The 16,864-nt window shown below is 45.1% G+C and overlaps 6 protein-coding genes across 6 annotated transcripts; 3 read left to right on the top strand and 3 right to left on the bottom strand.

Moving 5' to 3' along the window:
• Window positions 1-912: 912 nt before the first annotated feature.
• Window positions 913-2,574, bottom strand: PHALS_10378 (Uncharacterized conserved protein; the record flags this gene model as incomplete). The annotated part of the gene is made up of 5 exons (XM_024725793.1): window positions 913-961; window positions 1,045-1,124; window positions 1,221-1,319; window positions 1,383-2,246; window positions 2,377-2,574. The coding sequence occupies 5 exons, from the start codon at window positions 2,572-2,574 to the stop codon at window positions 913-915; spliced, it is 1,290 nt and encodes a 429-aa protein (XP_024576534.1).
• Window positions 2,575-2,738: 164 nt separating this feature from the next.
• Window positions 2,739-4,667, top strand: PHALS_10377 (cleft lip and palate transmembrane family protein; the record flags this gene model as incomplete). The annotated part of the gene is made up of 3 exons (XM_024725791.1): window positions 2,739-2,801; window positions 2,891-2,920; window positions 2,985-4,667. 3 exons carry the CDS (start codon window positions 2,739-2,741, stop codon window positions 4,665-4,667), a joined length of 1,776 nt encoding a protein of 591 aa, XP_024576533.1.
• A 522-nt stretch (window positions 4,668-5,189) lies between these two features.
• On the top strand, window positions 5,190-6,025 carry PHALS_10376 (eukaryotic translation initiation factor 3 subunit 1 35kda; the record flags this gene model as incomplete). Its single annotated transcript, XM_024725790.1, has 2 exons — window positions 5,190-5,202; window positions 5,313-6,025. 2 exons carry the CDS (start codon window positions 5,190-5,192, stop codon window positions 6,023-6,025), a joined length of 726 nt encoding a protein of 241 aa, XP_024576532.1.
• An 18-nt stretch (window positions 6,026-6,043) lies between these two features.
• On the bottom strand, window positions 6,044-8,175 carry PHALS_10375 (kinesin-like protein; the record flags this gene model as incomplete). Its single annotated transcript, XM_024725789.1, has 4 exons — window positions 6,044-6,056; window positions 6,123-6,165; window positions 6,245-6,560; window positions 6,610-8,175. The coding sequence occupies 4 exons, from the start codon at window positions 8,173-8,175 to the stop codon at window positions 6,044-6,046; spliced, it is 1,938 nt and encodes a 645-aa protein (XP_024576531.1).
• A 51-nt stretch (window positions 8,176-8,226) lies between these two features.
• Window positions 8,227-9,279, top strand: PHALS_10374 (RxLR-like protein; the record flags this gene model as incomplete). Its single annotated transcript, XM_024725788.1, has 4 exons — window positions 8,227-8,339; window positions 8,422-8,934; window positions 9,004-9,121; window positions 9,187-9,279. The coding sequence occupies 4 exons, from the start codon at window positions 8,227-8,229 to the stop codon at window positions 9,277-9,279; spliced, it is 837 nt and encodes a 278-aa protein (XP_024576530.1).
• Window positions 9,280-9,356: 77 nt separating this feature from the next.
• Window positions 9,357-10,138, bottom strand: PHALS_10373 (magnesium-transporting atpase; the record flags this gene model as incomplete). Its single annotated transcript, XM_024725787.1, has 2 exons — window positions 9,357-10,046; window positions 10,124-10,138. The coding sequence occupies 2 exons, from the start codon at window positions 10,136-10,138 to the stop codon at window positions 9,357-9,359; spliced, it is 705 nt and encodes a 234-aa protein (XP_024576529.1).
• Window positions 10,139-16,864: the final 6,726 nt, after the last annotated feature.

The raw sequence follows: 16,864 nt of genomic DNA, 5'->3' as shown, positions 1-16,864 counted from the left end.
AGCCAGTAGTTATGCATGTATTTAGATTATATTATATATTTAGTATATTTAGGAAAATCTTAACATTCAAAATTAGGTGACTTTGCCGCAGATAGAAATAAATAAAGTCAATTTTTGAATTTAATCCGAAGAGTTTATTAGCCTTCGTTAAGGTACTAACTACTCTTGAAGGTAGCGGATTGCGATCCGCTGCACTCGTTTTAGTTCTTGTAAAGAACGAAAGGTTGGTGTCCTAAATTACGCTTTCTCAAGCGCAAAGCTACGGCAGCCCCGCTGCTTATGAGGTTTTAACTCTAAAACTTTCGCTCCATGTGAAATCAACCATTTACCGGTCGGTAGCCGCGGGAATGCTGACAGTCCACTAGCATTTTTATAGTGTTGGTGTTCCTTGAGTAGCCTCCGAAAATAAGGACATTGTATTCCTTGAACACTGCTATAAAAATTGGTTCATCCCGCTGCAATCAGCAAGCAAAATCATCAACGGTAAAGATACACTCAATTTGTTTCGGGGCTTGTTCTTGAATCAGAATTTGCGCTTTGCAGTACGCATGGTGCTTGGCATCGGATTGGATATGTCATTAGCGAACATTCCACAGACCCGATGGTCAGACGGATACATTTATCGTTTAGTGGGAGGTAAAGTCTCGCGCGAAGCAACCGCGGTGCTGAAGCGACATTCTCCGACGCACATAAATTGCGCTGTAACGTCGTCACTACTGCACAGACCCTACACTTACACTACGTCTTATAATTGTTCTTGTTTACCCCCATGTCCTTTTGACACCTCCACGAAAAGTTCTGTTCTTTGCGGTAGAGTGATTGTTGGCACTGACCAACTACCTCGGCTACACTTTGTAGCAGAATTGATGATATTATATCCAGAGAGGTTAAGGGCACGCAATGCATTAAGCATTAGCATTTCATTATTTTAGATACTAAACAGCATGTCTGTGCAGAAACCCTGTCGCACGACGAATTTTACATGTAAATTAAATTTGAGCGAAATTTTCGATAATCATATAAATGGAAATTAGAGCAACTTACTGACTCAGACGTGCAACATATCGTTCATCAAAGCAACTCGCTGACAAGGTATGCGAATGAAAGTGCGCAGCTCGAATTCGCTTTAAAAACTCTTAAAGGCAGCTTTGAGGTACCAGCAAAATTTGTTTTACGACGCAAATTGGTATTCTGCACTATTAAGCTGGGCTTTTTTCAACTCTTCCCTGCTGATAGTTCTTGCCAGACTTGCTGTTCTTGCCCCCCTTCTTATCGGAATTCAAAAATGCTTCGCCCTTTTTACCTTCAAAGCCAGCGCGCTGACATTAATAAAACTTGTGTCAGTCTCAACAGATTTGGATTACGCTTTTGATCACACTTACCGGTCCCTTTCGGCCCTTTTTTTCAACAGGCTGCGTATGGTCCTTCTTTCCGCGACCAAGGACATTGGCCATCTTCTTTTTCTGCCGCTCTTTCTTCGTCACTTCTAGCTTTGCTGTGCGCTCTCTCCATTCTTTTGCACTTTTTGACTTTGCCTTTTCCTTCTTTTTCAGCTTGGAACGCAACAGTTTGGGATCATCCATCAAAACTTTGCCGGCAGCATGCTGCAAAGCAGAATCCCAGCCTTTAGCTTTGATCTTTTCTTTCCCTTCTTCCGTTTGCTTTAGCTCCTCAAGTCGTTGAGCATTGCGTTCGGCCTTTTTCAACAGATTTTGGATTGCGCGAACACTTTGCCCGTGGCGAGTTTTGATTTTGTTGTCCTTTTCTAGACCATCATCCAGAAGCAGACTGCCATACGATAGAGAAGTAGCAACATCCCTTGCATTCGCGTCATTTTTCGCTTGTATCTCACTGGGAGCCAAACTAGCAGCCTCTTTCTCAACCTTTTCAGTCTTGGCCTTGTTCTTGTTATCCGCCACCCTGCGCTTCTTTATAGCACGCTGCTCAGCCACCATCTCAGCACGGGATGGACGCTTCTTTCCTATTTTCTCTTCGGCCTTTCGCTGCTCGCGCATCGCTTGAATTTTGACAGCAAGACGAGCACGGAGACCGTCCAAACTATTGTCCTTTGAAGCCTTGGCCTCCTCTTGGTTTAGCTTTGTCTGGTTCTGCTTCACCAACTTACAATCGGCTAATGCAATTGCTTTCTGTCGCTCCTCATTGCTCTGCTGCGCCACTGGCGAAAATTTTGCGCGCTTGAGAAGGTTCTTTTTAGACGAATCTTGCTGCTTTTGTGCCTGCACGTTCTGTAAAATTGTAGAAGCCAAATAAAATCGGCTGTCAGAGCTGATAAAGTCGTAAACACATCAAATTACCCCTGATTGGCAATAGAGCTGCCAAAGTTTTTGTAATGGCAAGACTAAGTGTCATCCTCACTTTGTGGTATTTTTTGGGTGCAGACTTCTTCCAATTGGCCTCAGCGTCTGTGGGAAAGTAGAATGCTGCCGGAATGTTCTCCATAACATGACAAAAAAAGCGATCGTGTGCCTCCAACGAGCGCAGCACTTCATCGTCGCTAGCCGCGTCTTGAGTTGCTGCCTGCAACAGCTTTCTTCCAAGCACAACAGTCGTCATTAGGTCGAACGTTAACTTTTGACTGGTTCGCAAATCGGACGGCGCGGATTGGCTGTTTGAGCTCATGACACCATATTACTGGTCAAATTTTAGAATCATGTTCACCTCATTTTGGTTTCCGAACATTGGTTTCTCCACTCGTTCCTACGTTCTCTTGAGTGCTTATGGCGGTATTCAAGACGCTGCTATCATGGGTCACATTCACTACAGTCTCCTGCGTTATTTTTGTAATTATTATGCATCTATGAGGTCCTTTGGTTCAACAATATTAATTTTTGTGCTGTATATGTTTATTTCAATATGGGGTTCATTCTAGTTCGCATATATGTCCATCGTTGGCCATAATGTGCGTAGAGAGATGATGTGTTCCTTTGTAAAATTGATGTTAAGTTTAGTCCTGGCTAACGTAGATATACCGGATCATGTACCCGGCTTTTCCAGAGTCTTCAAACACTCTAGACCCATTGTGGGAAGAGGGTCAGCTACTGGGCGTAAACTTTTACTTATCTGATCGCATCGAATTGGACGCGACCGAAAATTTTTATGCTAATGCGGTTCCAGTTGGAGGCTTCGAGTCGCTCACATTTGACTGGGAAAGTTCCAACTTTAGACGCTTGGATGTCAATGTATCTCGGCAAACATTGATAGAAATGGCGGGTGACTCGAAAAAAGCGGACAATATTTGGAATGCCCTTAAAGGGAATGCATCAGTGTTTCTACAGGTCCACGTTAGGCAAGCTCCATTCTCGTCCAACCCGAAGGACCAGAATCACATCAAGTATAGAAGTATCTACAAATCTTCAAACCTTATCAAATATGCAACGAGTCCCAATGCTAAAAATTCTCGATTATTGTTGGCCCCTGTACAAGTGACTTCATCATCAAATGTGCAAGAGAAAGCAGCAGTTACATCCTATTGGAAGACCGCAGTGGATGTACAACTCGTGACAGATTTCACGCGTTTTCCGATCGACGGATTGCCTCTGTTAGTTTATAACAATTTGAACTATATCCAACACCCAGAGGACAATCGATGGCGTTATTTGCCGGCGCTTTCTATAAACGATATGCCGCTGGCGCAACATGAACTCGTGCCCTTAAACTCGACATTAGACGATGGCAGTAGTGGCGAAGTTATTCTCCCACTGCGATTGTCGTGGTCACCGCTGTCTTATGCGCGCTGGCAGATGCAGCTGACTTTTGCATCTGCATTTGTTTCGCAGGAAAAAATGGGTGTGCCGTCGAGCGATTTAGATGCTTTACGCTCCATGGTGACCGATACTCATCCGATTCTTTTGACAATCACAATGAGCGTGGCACTCCTTCACATACTTTTTGATTGGCTAGCTTTTCGACATGATGTGAGCTACTGGCGTGCCAAAGGAGATAACGTTGTGGGTGTCTCGCTTCGTGCCATGGTTGCTGAATTGGGTTCTCAAATTGTTGTATTGCTTTATCTTATCGATCAAGACTCGACGCTGCTTGTCACAGGACCACAGTGCCTTAGCGTTGTGCTACTGATCTGGAAAGTTACCAAGGTCCAACGTGCTCAGCGGCGGCTTCACAGTAATCGGAAGGCATCAGCTGAAGGAATCGTTGACAAAAATTTTACAATGGATGAACATACCTTGCGTTTGTTAGAGGAGACGCAGCGCGCTGACTCGTTGGCTACGTCGCACATGCTGTTCGTACTGACGCCTCTGGCTGCAGGATATGCCATGTATTCATTGATATATGTACCGCATGCTGGCTGGTACACCTGGTTTCTTGAGTCCCTTACCACCACAGTGTACGCTTTGGGCTTCGTGTTCATGCTTCCACAACTGGTCATAAATTATCGGCTCAAATCAGTAGCACATCTTCAATGGCGATTGCTCATCTATCGCGCGCTAAACACATTCATTGACGACTTGTTCGCATTTGTGATCAAAATGCCGACGCTACACCGAATATCGTGCTTTCGAGACGACATTGTTTTTATTGTGTATCTATACCAGCGGTGGATTTATCCAGTAGATCTACAGCGACTGGAGGATGAAGCTGATGGAACTCCTGTACCAGTTGACCTTTCAAGCAAACCTCATGGTGAATAAATTTAATGCGATGAGATTTCTCTAGATTTTCAACATAGGTGCGATAGTATCTTGGATTGATTGCGAAAAAAACTAAAAGTATTGTAAAACTGTTGGACAAACTTCAAAACGTATCTCATCTCCCCCTGGTGGGTCTCTCGTAACCACGTCATCACTATCCTCGTGCACAAATTCAAAGAATTACGTGAATTCCTTGAGGTTAGCTCCTACTCCTCGCCTGCGAGTGTTCTCAACAACGTGATTAATCATGACAGATGATAAGCCAAGCTTGCAACAGAGATGTTTTACTCTTTTTACAGAGGAAGCATTGATATAAAGTGTCCGCGATAATTATCTAGTGTCGCAATTTGTTATCATCAAAGCTGAAGTAATTACCAAGTAGCCCATTCTTTACTTTGAACGGTTGAACAACATGCTAAAGACTTTCTCGATATTTCTGTAAATTGTTAGTTTCCCACTACATTGAGGTGGTTCACATTACGTGGGGCTTTCCAGCGAAATAATCAAAGCCAATCAACCAATATGGACTCTTGGGGTACGTTTCTGAAGCCTTATTCATTGCTCCCTTTCTATTACAATTTGCCGTAAAGCACGTAACGTAGCTCTTGCTGGGAAATCTTACGTTTTTCTGTGTTATCTGTGCAGATGACGACGAGTTTGAAGTACCGACGGTGACGGAAACCCAGGAAATAATCGATAATTGGGATGACGAAGAGGAAGAGATTGATTTGATCAAGACCTCAAAAGTAGAGGAAAGATCTGCTTCGTCTGGACCGCTCAAACCCAAACAACTTAAAAAAATGAAGTTGAAGGAGATCGAGGAGAAGCAGAAGATGGAAATGGCTCTTACTAAGGCGCGTCTTGCTGCCCAGGCCAATGAATCTAACGAAGAGCGCCGCGCTAGAGAGAAAGCCTCCATTGAGGAGGCGGACTTTGAGATGGCAATTGATGCTCTTGCAGGTACTGTGCAAAAAAGCACAGCTATCGCTCCCGATGATGACAAAAATATGATTTCCAGCATGCGTCTGTTATCACTTGCCGATCACGAGCAGCTGGGTGATATCGTGGCATCCCGATTGGCTACATCTAATTCCAAATATGCACTTGAGTGTATTAAGATCATTTTAACAAAGGCTTCCGTGAACTTGACGGCTGATGACATGAAGGAGATCACAACCATCATAAATGTAATCAAGAATGAAAAAATCGCGGCCGCGAAACCTAAGGGCAAAAAAAAGAAGCAGGCTGGTAAGCAGGGTTATACGAACGTCGAACGCAACGTTGGCACCGGTGGCGCTGGTGGTAAGGCGTACACCGGCTACGAAGACACGTACGATGACTACGACGACTTTATGTAAGCACTAGATCTGCAGTTTTTAACCTGAACAGCTAGAAAAGAAAAGGAAAATGTGAGCTTTATGTATGGCATCGGCAAAGTGTAGTGCTTTCTGTAACTTATGGTGACTATTGAATGCACGATCGTGGCGAGTAATAGGTGCTGATGACTCATTTTATCCATCGAAATTATAAGTTTTCATCTTCAACAACAACCGGCACAAAGTTCGGCTGCAATTTACCAAGTTCTGCCTGGTGGCGTTCGTGTATACGTTGTATTTCGTCTTCGCATTCTCTCACCTTTTCACGTAATTCTTGCACATGAGTCCGAAGCTTATCGCACTCTTCGACATGTTGACGCTCACGCTTCTTACGTGCAGATGGCAAATCCTCGCGTTGTGAACGCTGCATACTTTGATATTGCCCACGAATCTGCTGCAACTGTTCGCGCATTTCGCTGCCAATTTCTGCGCGAATTTGGACTTCCAGAATCATCTTTTCTGCTTGAATTTGTGCAATTTGCTGACGGAGTTCCTCATTTTCTACTTCTAGCTTGACCTAAACATGTGGTTAGCGTGATTAAAATATACTTGCAATGTCTACGTACCCAATGCAAGTTTCTTCCGGCAATATTTCTTGTCGACTCCATCGGTGACGTTCCTGCCTCCGCTGTTTTCGGCTTATCTTTTAAATCTGCGAATGAACGGTTCTGGCAGTGTACACAAACACTAAATCGATGCTCCGCGTGAAATCCTACGGATAATGGTAAGGCATTCGCTTTAATTTCTCGATACACATGTGGTTTCGACGATTTAGAAACTGCCGGCTGATCTGCTGAAGTCCGACTTCTCTTTTTCAACCGACCATCCAGGTCGTAGAATGTGGCTGCCGGTGCGGCTTTTCTAGGAATGGACGTTCGTGTTCTTACCAATTCACGCGCAACGGCACTGTACTTTAAAGTGCGCAGAGTTTCGTCGAATTCGTGACTAGACGGATTTACAGCCACAATCATCACAATTGGACCGTAATCATTGCCAACCAAATTCTCTTGAAACAGTCGGGCCAATTTCGACTCACGAAATGGTACCATCTTTTGCAGATTCGGCGGATGTTGCTGATTCCATCGCAAAGTCTCCAAACAGCGCATCAGGTTCATCAATGAATTATTTATTTTGCTGGCTTCCTGCATGCGTAACCCTGTCGCGCCGCTTTTTGAGCCACGTTCTGATCCTGCTAAGTCAACAATTGACACCTTGCTACGAAGCTCCAAAGAAAAACGCGACAATTGACTATACAAGTGAAGCGTGAATACACAGTGACTTCGACTCGAATCCGAGTTGCAATTTGTTTCGGCCATTTGCTTATGCCTTCGACCGATTTCTAGTAGCTCAAGACCTTCTTCCAGAGTCTTAATCGGCCTCTTTACTGCTCCTCGCACCTCAATTTTTCCGTCACAATCTTGTACGCGTAATGCTCTCCTCTTCCGAACTGCAGGCGATAGCAAGTCATACACATTCTCATTGTAGACTTCAAGGTACGTAGCCATCAAAAGGGTCACCAACCGTTTCCCGTCGTCTTTGCGCTTCGGCATCTCGTCCATCACATACTGCAGCGCCTGCGGCAGCACTCCAGGCGCTTCGTTTGAACCACTAATTGTGTAAGTTTTGCCTGAGTTGGTGACTCCGTACGCAAAGACAAGGCCGCTTTTTCCATCAAAAGCTGCATCTAACACGGGCCTTGTAGTGACCTCGAATAGTTCTGTCTGCTGTGTTTCGTGACGAAATATGTGCGAGAAATGGAAGCTTGTGGCTGTGCCTGTGGAGCGATAAGATTGCGAAGTTTTGGGCGGTTGCGCTAGCAGCGTCACGTCCGACAGAACGCGAAAGCAATCTGTTTCCATCCCACTAGAAGATTCGTCAGGTGGTCGAAGACGAATAACAATCTGCACTTTGTTGTCGTCCAGCATAATGCCCTCGTGCTGCGGCTTTTGTTTTAGCTCCTTCTTCTCGTCGTTAATTTGTCGCTCTATATTTTCTAGCTCGTCTATCCCAGCACCACTAAAGCTGAGCTTACGCACTATAGTGGCTATCTCTTTAGAGTTAAGTGATGGTGTGCCACTGCTTTGAGTGCTAGCGCAAGGCACATGTATAACATGTTCTTCTGACGATGGCATCAAACACGAGAAAGTGTAAAATAAATAAATAGACAACCTCAACTGAGTGACATGCCTCGTACTCCAGAAAGAAAAATGACGCTATCAGGTACATGCACGTGGATCGTGCTGTTTGCATCGGTACTAGCGGGGACAATTGACTCTACTAGCTCCAACGAGCAGGGGTATGTTGGCTAGGCTATCCTTCTGTTCGACTATTATTCATACTTGCAGATCTAACTGTTCCTTCTAATCGTTGATCTTCAGGCTAAAGGAGGAATCTGACAATGACTTCGAGAATGAATGGTCTATTGCTTCAATTAGGGGAATTGAACGGACACTTTACTTTGAGTTGGAGCATCAGCTTGTTGAGGGAGCACCTTTTACACCGCGTGGTGTCGTGGAGATCGTGACTGGCGCGTCAACACCCCCACAGCCCAAGGTCTCATTTTCTGCGCTGCCAACGCTGAGCCTCGAAGACATGGAGAAATTCAAAATGCTTTTAGAGCACGAAAAATTATACACAGTGCGCGCAAAGGCAGACCCAACAGACCCGGCTTCGCCTTATGTCATGACATCTGTGCCACCGTGTATGCTGGCAGCGATGAATCTACGCGAGGACTTCGCCTTTCATCTTTCAGATAGTGGCAAGCTGTTATCGATGGAGTATCTAACGCCGTATTTGGACGAATATAAATGCGCTGGTTTTCAAACTCCTAGCTTTGAAGATATGCGCTTTGGCCCTTTCGGCACAGTTTTCAAGTCACAGGCTGGTTCAATGTAGGTCATGTCTTTGCTTAAGTAGACGAGGGCATAGTTTCAACATATTTGTACGCTCGTTTGATACAGGCCTCCAGACAATCTTGTTGTCAAGCGCGACCGTGCTCCACAAGGTGTTGAACTAGTAAAGACTGCAGACAACAAAGAAGAAGCCGAAGAGGAAAGTCAGTCATTTCTTCGAAAATACGTACGTGCACCTGCAATAGTTTCACTGTTTCTTCAGCTTAAATCTTTGATATATGATTTTCGCAGTGGTACATCATCCTGCCAATTGTCGTTCTTAGTCTTTTTGGTGGTGATGGAGGTTCCCCGGCTGCTGGCCCACCAGCAGCCCCGCACCGTTGAAAGTCGTAGGTAATGATTTTGAGACCGATGGGCGGACGAGTTAAGCAAAGTACAAACGAATTTTTTTTTAGTCATCACTAAACAATCAAGCTCGTATTTTCCTCATTCAAATTTCTTTTCTTTCTTTGGAGCAGAGTTCCAGGCACTCGCGGCCACTCATGGTGTGAGACTAGTTGCCCCCACAGCGTGTGATTCCCTGTCGATAGCACAACAGCCACAGCAGAACCTTGCAACACTGTTGCTGTCATAGGTATAATATTACTACAACGCAAAATATCTTGCTGAAGGTGCAGAGGTGGTGTTTCGGTTTTAACATATTTTCTATTTATTCCTTGCTCGGCTTCTTCCTCGTCTTCATTCTTGTCACAGACCAGCGTCGTCTGATCGATCCAACAATCGTCCGAGCATTCAATAACGCGAAGGTCCGCGCCTGCTACATCTCCAGCTTTGACTTCCACGACATCTCCGTACACAAGACTCGTCACATCCATTCGCATCCGTCTAGAAGACGTTTGGCCATGTCTAATTACTTGACGACGCACGATCACCTCACGAGGTAGCACCTTTTGATACAATTTCATCGAGGCCGTGCGCATAAGGCATGGCAGCAAACAGCAGACCCACGTTGGACACTTAACGGGTGGCGTCACGCGATTAGCACCGTAGAGAGACCGGCGCTTCATAGCATCGTCGCGTGAGAGTCCGAGTACAGGGTCGACACATATTTCTGCCAGAAAGTCTGCTATGCTTGCAGGCTGCTGATATTCCTGTTTTAATTATCATGAAAAATACGTACCGCATAAATTAGACGCGCATGGTGCAACGGGAAAGCCCAATCGCTTACCTCCAGGTTTTTCATATTTGTTACCTAGCAAGAAATGATTATCTGATAATTAAATATGAAATGTTCACCCATTGAGATATTTCCTTCATAACTCATAGTACAAAAGTTCATCCTCGAAGATCCGCTTTCTCAGATCTTTAGTAATATGACAGTATCAGGTTTGACATGAATGAAGAAGTTTCGCACGCACTGCTGCTTATCTACCGAGAGATCCGCGAAAAGTGAGCTCGACCCTCGTCCTCGTCTTGCCCGAGCCAATCACCAGTCGCTTACAAAAGACTATTGTTGACAGAGTCTTCACCGCAGCAGGCGAAGAATGACTCTGCTCACAACCAGCGAGGCCGGGTGTTTTTTGAGTCATAGACATAGGAATTACTGGGTGGAGAATGTATAAAGATGGCCCAAGGGGCGTAACGGTGTCTCAGACACGCGAGCCTCGTATGAGGCGACAGTTAAATGTGAATTGTGAGTATTCACAACTTGTTGGGGGATAGTGTAGCGAGGTTACACGTACCCTAGTAAGCAGGGGTGTGTCACACAAAATGGGGTGTTTGTATAGAAGTCTGGACTTCATAAGTGGTGTAATAGCGTAACTAGAAGCGACTGCGTAGCGGGACTGTCAGTTCTTACGCATATTAATTAGATTTTAGAAAAACCTAGCGAATTAGATATAGGCAGCTTTGCCGCATATAAAACAGGTAAATACAGTTTAAATTTGAGCGAGTGCATTTGCCTTGGGTTCAGGTCTTAGGTACTTTTGGAGGTAGCGGCTTGCGATCCGCTACACTCGTACTTATTTTGGTAAAGACGTAAGGTCGGTGACCTTAATTGGCTTTCAAAGCAAAGAGCTACGACAGCTCCGCTGCAATCTATCACATGGCAATTCGCCCGGTACCTTGTCTGGAAATATATCAGCATATTCTTTGACAAGTCCATACACGGAGGTTGAGCTAAGATCATCCCTGGACTGCTTATCAAACCTTTTCTTCAGTGTCTTCTCATCAAATATTTCCGCAGTATTGATGTCATCGTCGGGTATTTCTTCGACAATCGAACATATTTCGCCAGACTACGCTTCAGCGTCTTCTTGGTCATAACTACAAGGAAAACGAGTTTTTGATTAAGCTTGGGCGATTTGAAACCTTTACGTGATGGATAACATTGGCGTCACCTTATTCGTTGTAGGCCACAACATTTATATACTCACTTGGAGTGTCTTGTTCTCGAACACTTCCTTCACCAATATGACTTGTACCTTGATTAGTACGCAAAATATTTGACGGAAACTTTTCTTGGTGGCCTTCTTATTTTTCTCTCGGGGTTGATGTTTGGCTCTGATCGCACTATTTTTCATATTACCATTGATCATGACTTCCGTGTGGATAGCAAAGGAGTCAGTCTTTTTCTGGTGCCTGACTGCTCCACCTCCAGTTGGTGTCTTTACTTTCGTCTTCTTGGGCTTATTCTGTGAACAAGAGGGCATCGCACACCACAATATCACTTGAAACATCTGTGACATCTTCAACAGATGCTGGAGCCCCTATTGTTTCGTTTGTCGTCATGCAGCTCGAGTTAGCGCTGCATGACTTGTTGACGACGATCTTCATATTCATCCAGTCAATTCTAGGCTGGTAACGCTTCAATCATGGCATACCTAGAATGATATCAAACTTATCATTAAAGTCGGGTAGGATAAACTCGTCTTTATATCAAAATTTTTAATCTCCATTGCCAAGCGAATGACTTGCTTTGGCATCTTCATTCTGGATCTGTTCGCTAAACGAATGATCATTTTTTCTTTCACATTGGGCTGCCTAACAACATGCCAGTCCAATTTTGCGCTCGAACAAAGTTGTTCGACGCACCAGTGTCAATCAAAGCTCGTAGTGGTTTCTCAAAACCATCTACAAAGACTTTATGGACAATCAAAGCCGCACTTTGCCTGACACTTCCATCAGTCATAGTGAAAACCGCATGTGCGTCATGCACGTTGGAGCCAGATTTCTGTCTATCCACAACATTCACATTACTCCTCTTGGACCCAGAAGGGGGCTCCGCATCTACTGGTCGTTCCCGTTTTTTTACCCTTGCGAGCGTTCGATAATCACGGACGTCTTTATAGCGTCCGCGGTTATTGAACGAGCACCCTGTATCATTTGCCGATTCGGCAAAGACACTCTTCAGTTCCGAGCAATATGACCCGGGTCCCCACAACAGAAACACTTTCTGTCGTTGCGAGGACGCCCATTTTCAGGTGTGGAAATGTACGAGATGTCCGTTGGCTCTGGACCATCACATGTACCGGTCGACTGGCGCGGTTGCTTTACTACGAAACCATTGAACTTGGCTTGCTTGATGCTGAAATCCTCTTGCATCGCACGGTTGATGGCATCGTCCTGCGTCTTGGGATACTCACGGAAAATTTGATTCCGGATTGGATCATTATTGAAGCCTGCCATGAACTTTACAACTTGCGTTGAAACGTCAATTGGCTCGTGACAATGCTCGATACGAAGTAGCCATACGAGTGTAGGTCGTAACGACCTTGACGAAGCTTCAAGAATTTGGCACGGGCACGGAACTCACTCTGTGGTGGTTCAAACGCCTTTTTATCTCGACTTTGAAGTGTTCGTAGCTCGAATAGCAGTTAAGATCGGCCATACGCTTCCTAAACGCCCAACGCTTCGCACGACCGGCAAGGTTTGACATCGCAAAGGGTCTCGTAGTTGTCTTGTAGTGATCGTTGCATCCAACTCGACTAAATATCGTGAGAAAAACTCATCTCTCCACTATGGTACAAAGACACGTTCCGTTTCAAAGGCATTGTTCTGTACAAATATCAAGGGTTGCGACCTGCTTCCGAGATTCAATAATCTCATGAAACTGACGTGACACAGAATGATTGTGACATCATATACGAAATCACGTATGCATTTGAAATTACCATACTGTAAATTTCTTCTGTAAATATCCACAGTGTATATAGAAGGTACATAAATGTATCTTCACGCTTACTTGTTCCCAGAATGTAACTCTGATGAGACTATTTTGAGCAGCTATGACCTGTTGACTTCTGTGCTAGGGCCAGTAGAGTGCAGAAAGAACTGGTATCGCGATCTCTCATGACAGAGTGTTGGAGCTGAAAGATGACCAAAAACCGTTTGTAAAAGAGCCGGACAATTATAAAAATGGATAGTCTTACGATGTATCGATACTGCTGCGTCAGAAATGGGCCCACCATAAAGAGCGAAGAAGGAAGCTCAACGAGTACGAGATAAAATGATTAGTAATTTGTAGATGGAGTGATAGAGCGAAAAAGCTGTCAGAATAATAATCCTCGAAGATACGCGCAAAGATCTGCAAGCAGTGAGCTCCTCAAAACGGCGTGGCTGGACCAAAAGAGGAGCTCACCGTATCATCTGTTACGAGTAAATTGGACAAATAGGACACTCGTAAGTACTGAGATGAGCGTGGGACAGCTACCTTCAAAATCCGACATAACATCGTGTTCAGCTGCACTTTGTTCAGCGCTCTACTTCAAGTTGATTGTTAACATCAACTGTTGGTAAGAGACATCAACGTCTTTCTCTCTACACTAAGTATTTTAACGGGATGGTGTGAGAGGGGCTGCATGAGTCACAGAGACTGTCTAATACACAAGGGACGTTCCATTGTCTGGTACCACATCTATTGAGGCCAGACCGTGGCTGTGAGCAAACATATTTAAACGACATAGCCGCCTGTAGTTCTGCAGAGCACAGAACGTCAAACTGGAATACCACATGAAATACTTGCTTGTTGATGCTCGCGCAGACTAACTCTTTGCCAGTAATGACAAGAGTGTCTGTGGCGCTAACAACATTTGCATTTTGGTTGCTTCATCGAAAAGCTTGACCTGCAGGTGGATCTCGGAAAGGTGAAGGTCATTGCAGATTGGCCAGTACCTTTTTTGAATACGGCTGTAAGGGATTGTTTTGGCCTGAGAAGTACAAGCACAGTGCGAGCGATGCCGCCATGGCACGACCTCTCATTTGTTTCCTTAAAGCGGATGTCAAATGGTGTCGGGGTGTGGCAGAAAAAATAACCCCTAGGTTGTAAAAATGCCATGCCTTGACTCTGGTTCTTCTAAATCCTAGAAGATCGGTTCACGCCTTCTGTGACGCTTCAGCATTTGCAATAGATTGTGATTTGCTGTTAGCAGGTGCCTGTGGGCATGAAAGCTCGATCATACTCGAGTCTCGTCGCTAAAAGCTGCTGACATGAACTACCCAGCTCGTGACAATGAAGTATGTCCTCGTCAAGTTCATGTTGCACCTGCTTGATTCTAAGCATTCGTAGTCTACACACATCATGCAACGTTGCGCACAACAATGTTGTCACCACATTTCTCACAGTAAACGGCAAGATATCACCTTCTTTGCCGAGTTTACTTTACTTTTATCAGCCGGGTCGAATATATGTGGTGGTGGATGTGCTTTCGTGTCACTTCGACTATAAATTTTTACACGTCACAATGGTGACGACGCCAATTTATAAGGCGATACTTCCAGTGTACGGGCCGGACGCAACAGATTTGGCGCACCCGGAGCTGAAAGAAGCAAAGATTTTGAAAAAAGATATGTTGTTATAGAAGAGCGTTTACGCTTTGACTCACCCGAAGCTTGCTGAATACAGCACTGACCACATGCAACGCAGCGTGAAGCACTGCCTTACGATGAGGGCCTCAAGTTCAAGGCACAAGATAATCATGGGTGAAATTCTCGGACAAGAATAGACGTTATGTATTGGCGGCCCAGCATCTATAATTGGTTACGCACACAAGTGCGCGCGTGCGAAACGTGCCAACCGATTGAACCTTCACTACATACTGTAGTATTTTTGTCCAGCCTGCCATTTCTCGTAGAGTGTGGCAGTCCGTCAGTACGAACTCTACTCAAAAGACGCGTCCGATAATATCGGTATTGTGGTCGTTGTTGATCGTCTGCGAAAGGTGGATCATTTCTCGGCTGTCAGCGATAATGTGACTGGCGATGATACGGTCAGCTATTTCTCAACGTATTGTCTCACCGACATAATATTGTGTCGGATAGAGAGCTACGCTTTAAAGCAAAGCTTTAAAAAAAGGGTCCAAGGTGCAGGCCATAATATTGTATATGTCAACCGTTGACCATTCGAGAACATATGACCATGATATTTCTTGTGGGGGATATTCTCGCGCTTGTTCGGAGAGAATGTGGGTCTGCAGTTAGTGGATCCCACCCATTAAGTTTGCGTTGAATAATGTTCTGACGAGTCCGTCTAACTTGGAAATCTCTGTAGCAGACGGAGCTGTGTCTCCACCTTGTGATAGAGCTATCCTCTAGACCATAGGAGCGATCTGTTTCTAAACCACGAGGGCTGCTTCATGCCAGACAATACGATGGCGAAGGTCAAGCATCGAATCCAGAACCGAGAAACTCATTAGTTCTAAAAGTAACAGAGTTGATCTCCACCGGCACTGCTTGATGAGCGAGGGGCGTACCGGCAGGTTACACAAAGCTTTTTTAACCAGTATATTTGCATTCGGGAAACTCATGGGAGTTTGCGGTCCCGCTTCGGCAAAGCTACTCTCGTGCCGAGTTGCTTACATCCTAGCACACATTTGGCCTTTACCTCCCTATGAGAAAACGCAGTGTTGCCTGTTTAGTGTGCTTCCCATTTATGGGTAGTGACCGATTTTGCAATTCGATAGACTCATGATTAAGAGCTATTGCAACTGGGTCATACAGATAAGCTGAATGTACAGCAACTTGAAGCGATGAGTAGTTACCTCAACGTCCGCGACAAAGTTTACATTGGCAAAATCAAGTATGTAATGACGTTCCAGGCAGACGTCTACTTTGCCGAAGCTGGCTTGTGAGGCCTGATGATCGAAGAGGCGGCGTGTTTTCGTCAGAACTAAATGATACTCAGCAGCATTTTTACCACCTTCTCGTACACAAGGTATATCGTTCTGAGACGATGAATTCCTTTAGCCACTGCAACTTCAAGCGCGGGCAGTACGTCTAAAGGGTGACTTTGTGTGGGCAAAGAAAGCGCTCGAGGAGAGACTTTGTATCGCCAATTCTGCTCTGGATGCGAGTTGAAGACCCGCACGGGAAGTCATCCAGGAGCTGCACATCAGTGCGACAAGCGACTTTGAATGGTCTAGCACGGCGTATTTCGGACAAGAATCGGCTTGGGTTTTGCGTCTGAAGTAGAGCAAAAGATTTTTTATTGATCCAGATTTACTACGCTGAAATTGAGCTATCCATCGTCGTGGTACTCGGCCAAGTTTGAAATACTTCCCACTCTGCTGAACCAGCCTTGAACTCTGTACCTCTTTCCACACGGAACGTGAGGCTGATGGAGCGGGGAGGCTGGACGCAGTGTGCCCTTGAAGGACGGTTAGGCCGTGCATCACCGGGTGAGGTTAGCGATTTTGCGCTGGAACTATCCCTATTGAATCAATGCACTCAACTCGCTTGAGCAGGATACAGCGGGGCTGCCGTAGCTCTTTCGCTTAAAAAAAGCTTGGTTCTGGTTGGTGACCTTTGTTCTATACTTAGAACCAGTATGAGTGTAGCGGATCGGAATTATCTTACTCCAAGAGTAACTACAACCTAAGCCCAAGGCTAGTTAACTATTCCGTTTAAAACGTTATGTAGCGTGGCTGCCGTAGCTTAGTGCTTGAGGAAACGTAATTTAGGTCACCGACCTTTG

The sequence above is a fragment of the Plasmopara halstedii genome, assembly GCF_900000015.1.
Source record: "Plasmopara halstedii genome assembly, contig: Scaffold_470, whole genome shotgun sequence".
NCBI classification, from domain to species: domain Eukaryota; phylum Oomycota; class Peronosporomycetes; order Peronosporales; family Peronosporaceae; genus Plasmopara; species Plasmopara halstedii.
This window is presented reverse-complemented; position numbering and strand designations above follow the sequence as displayed.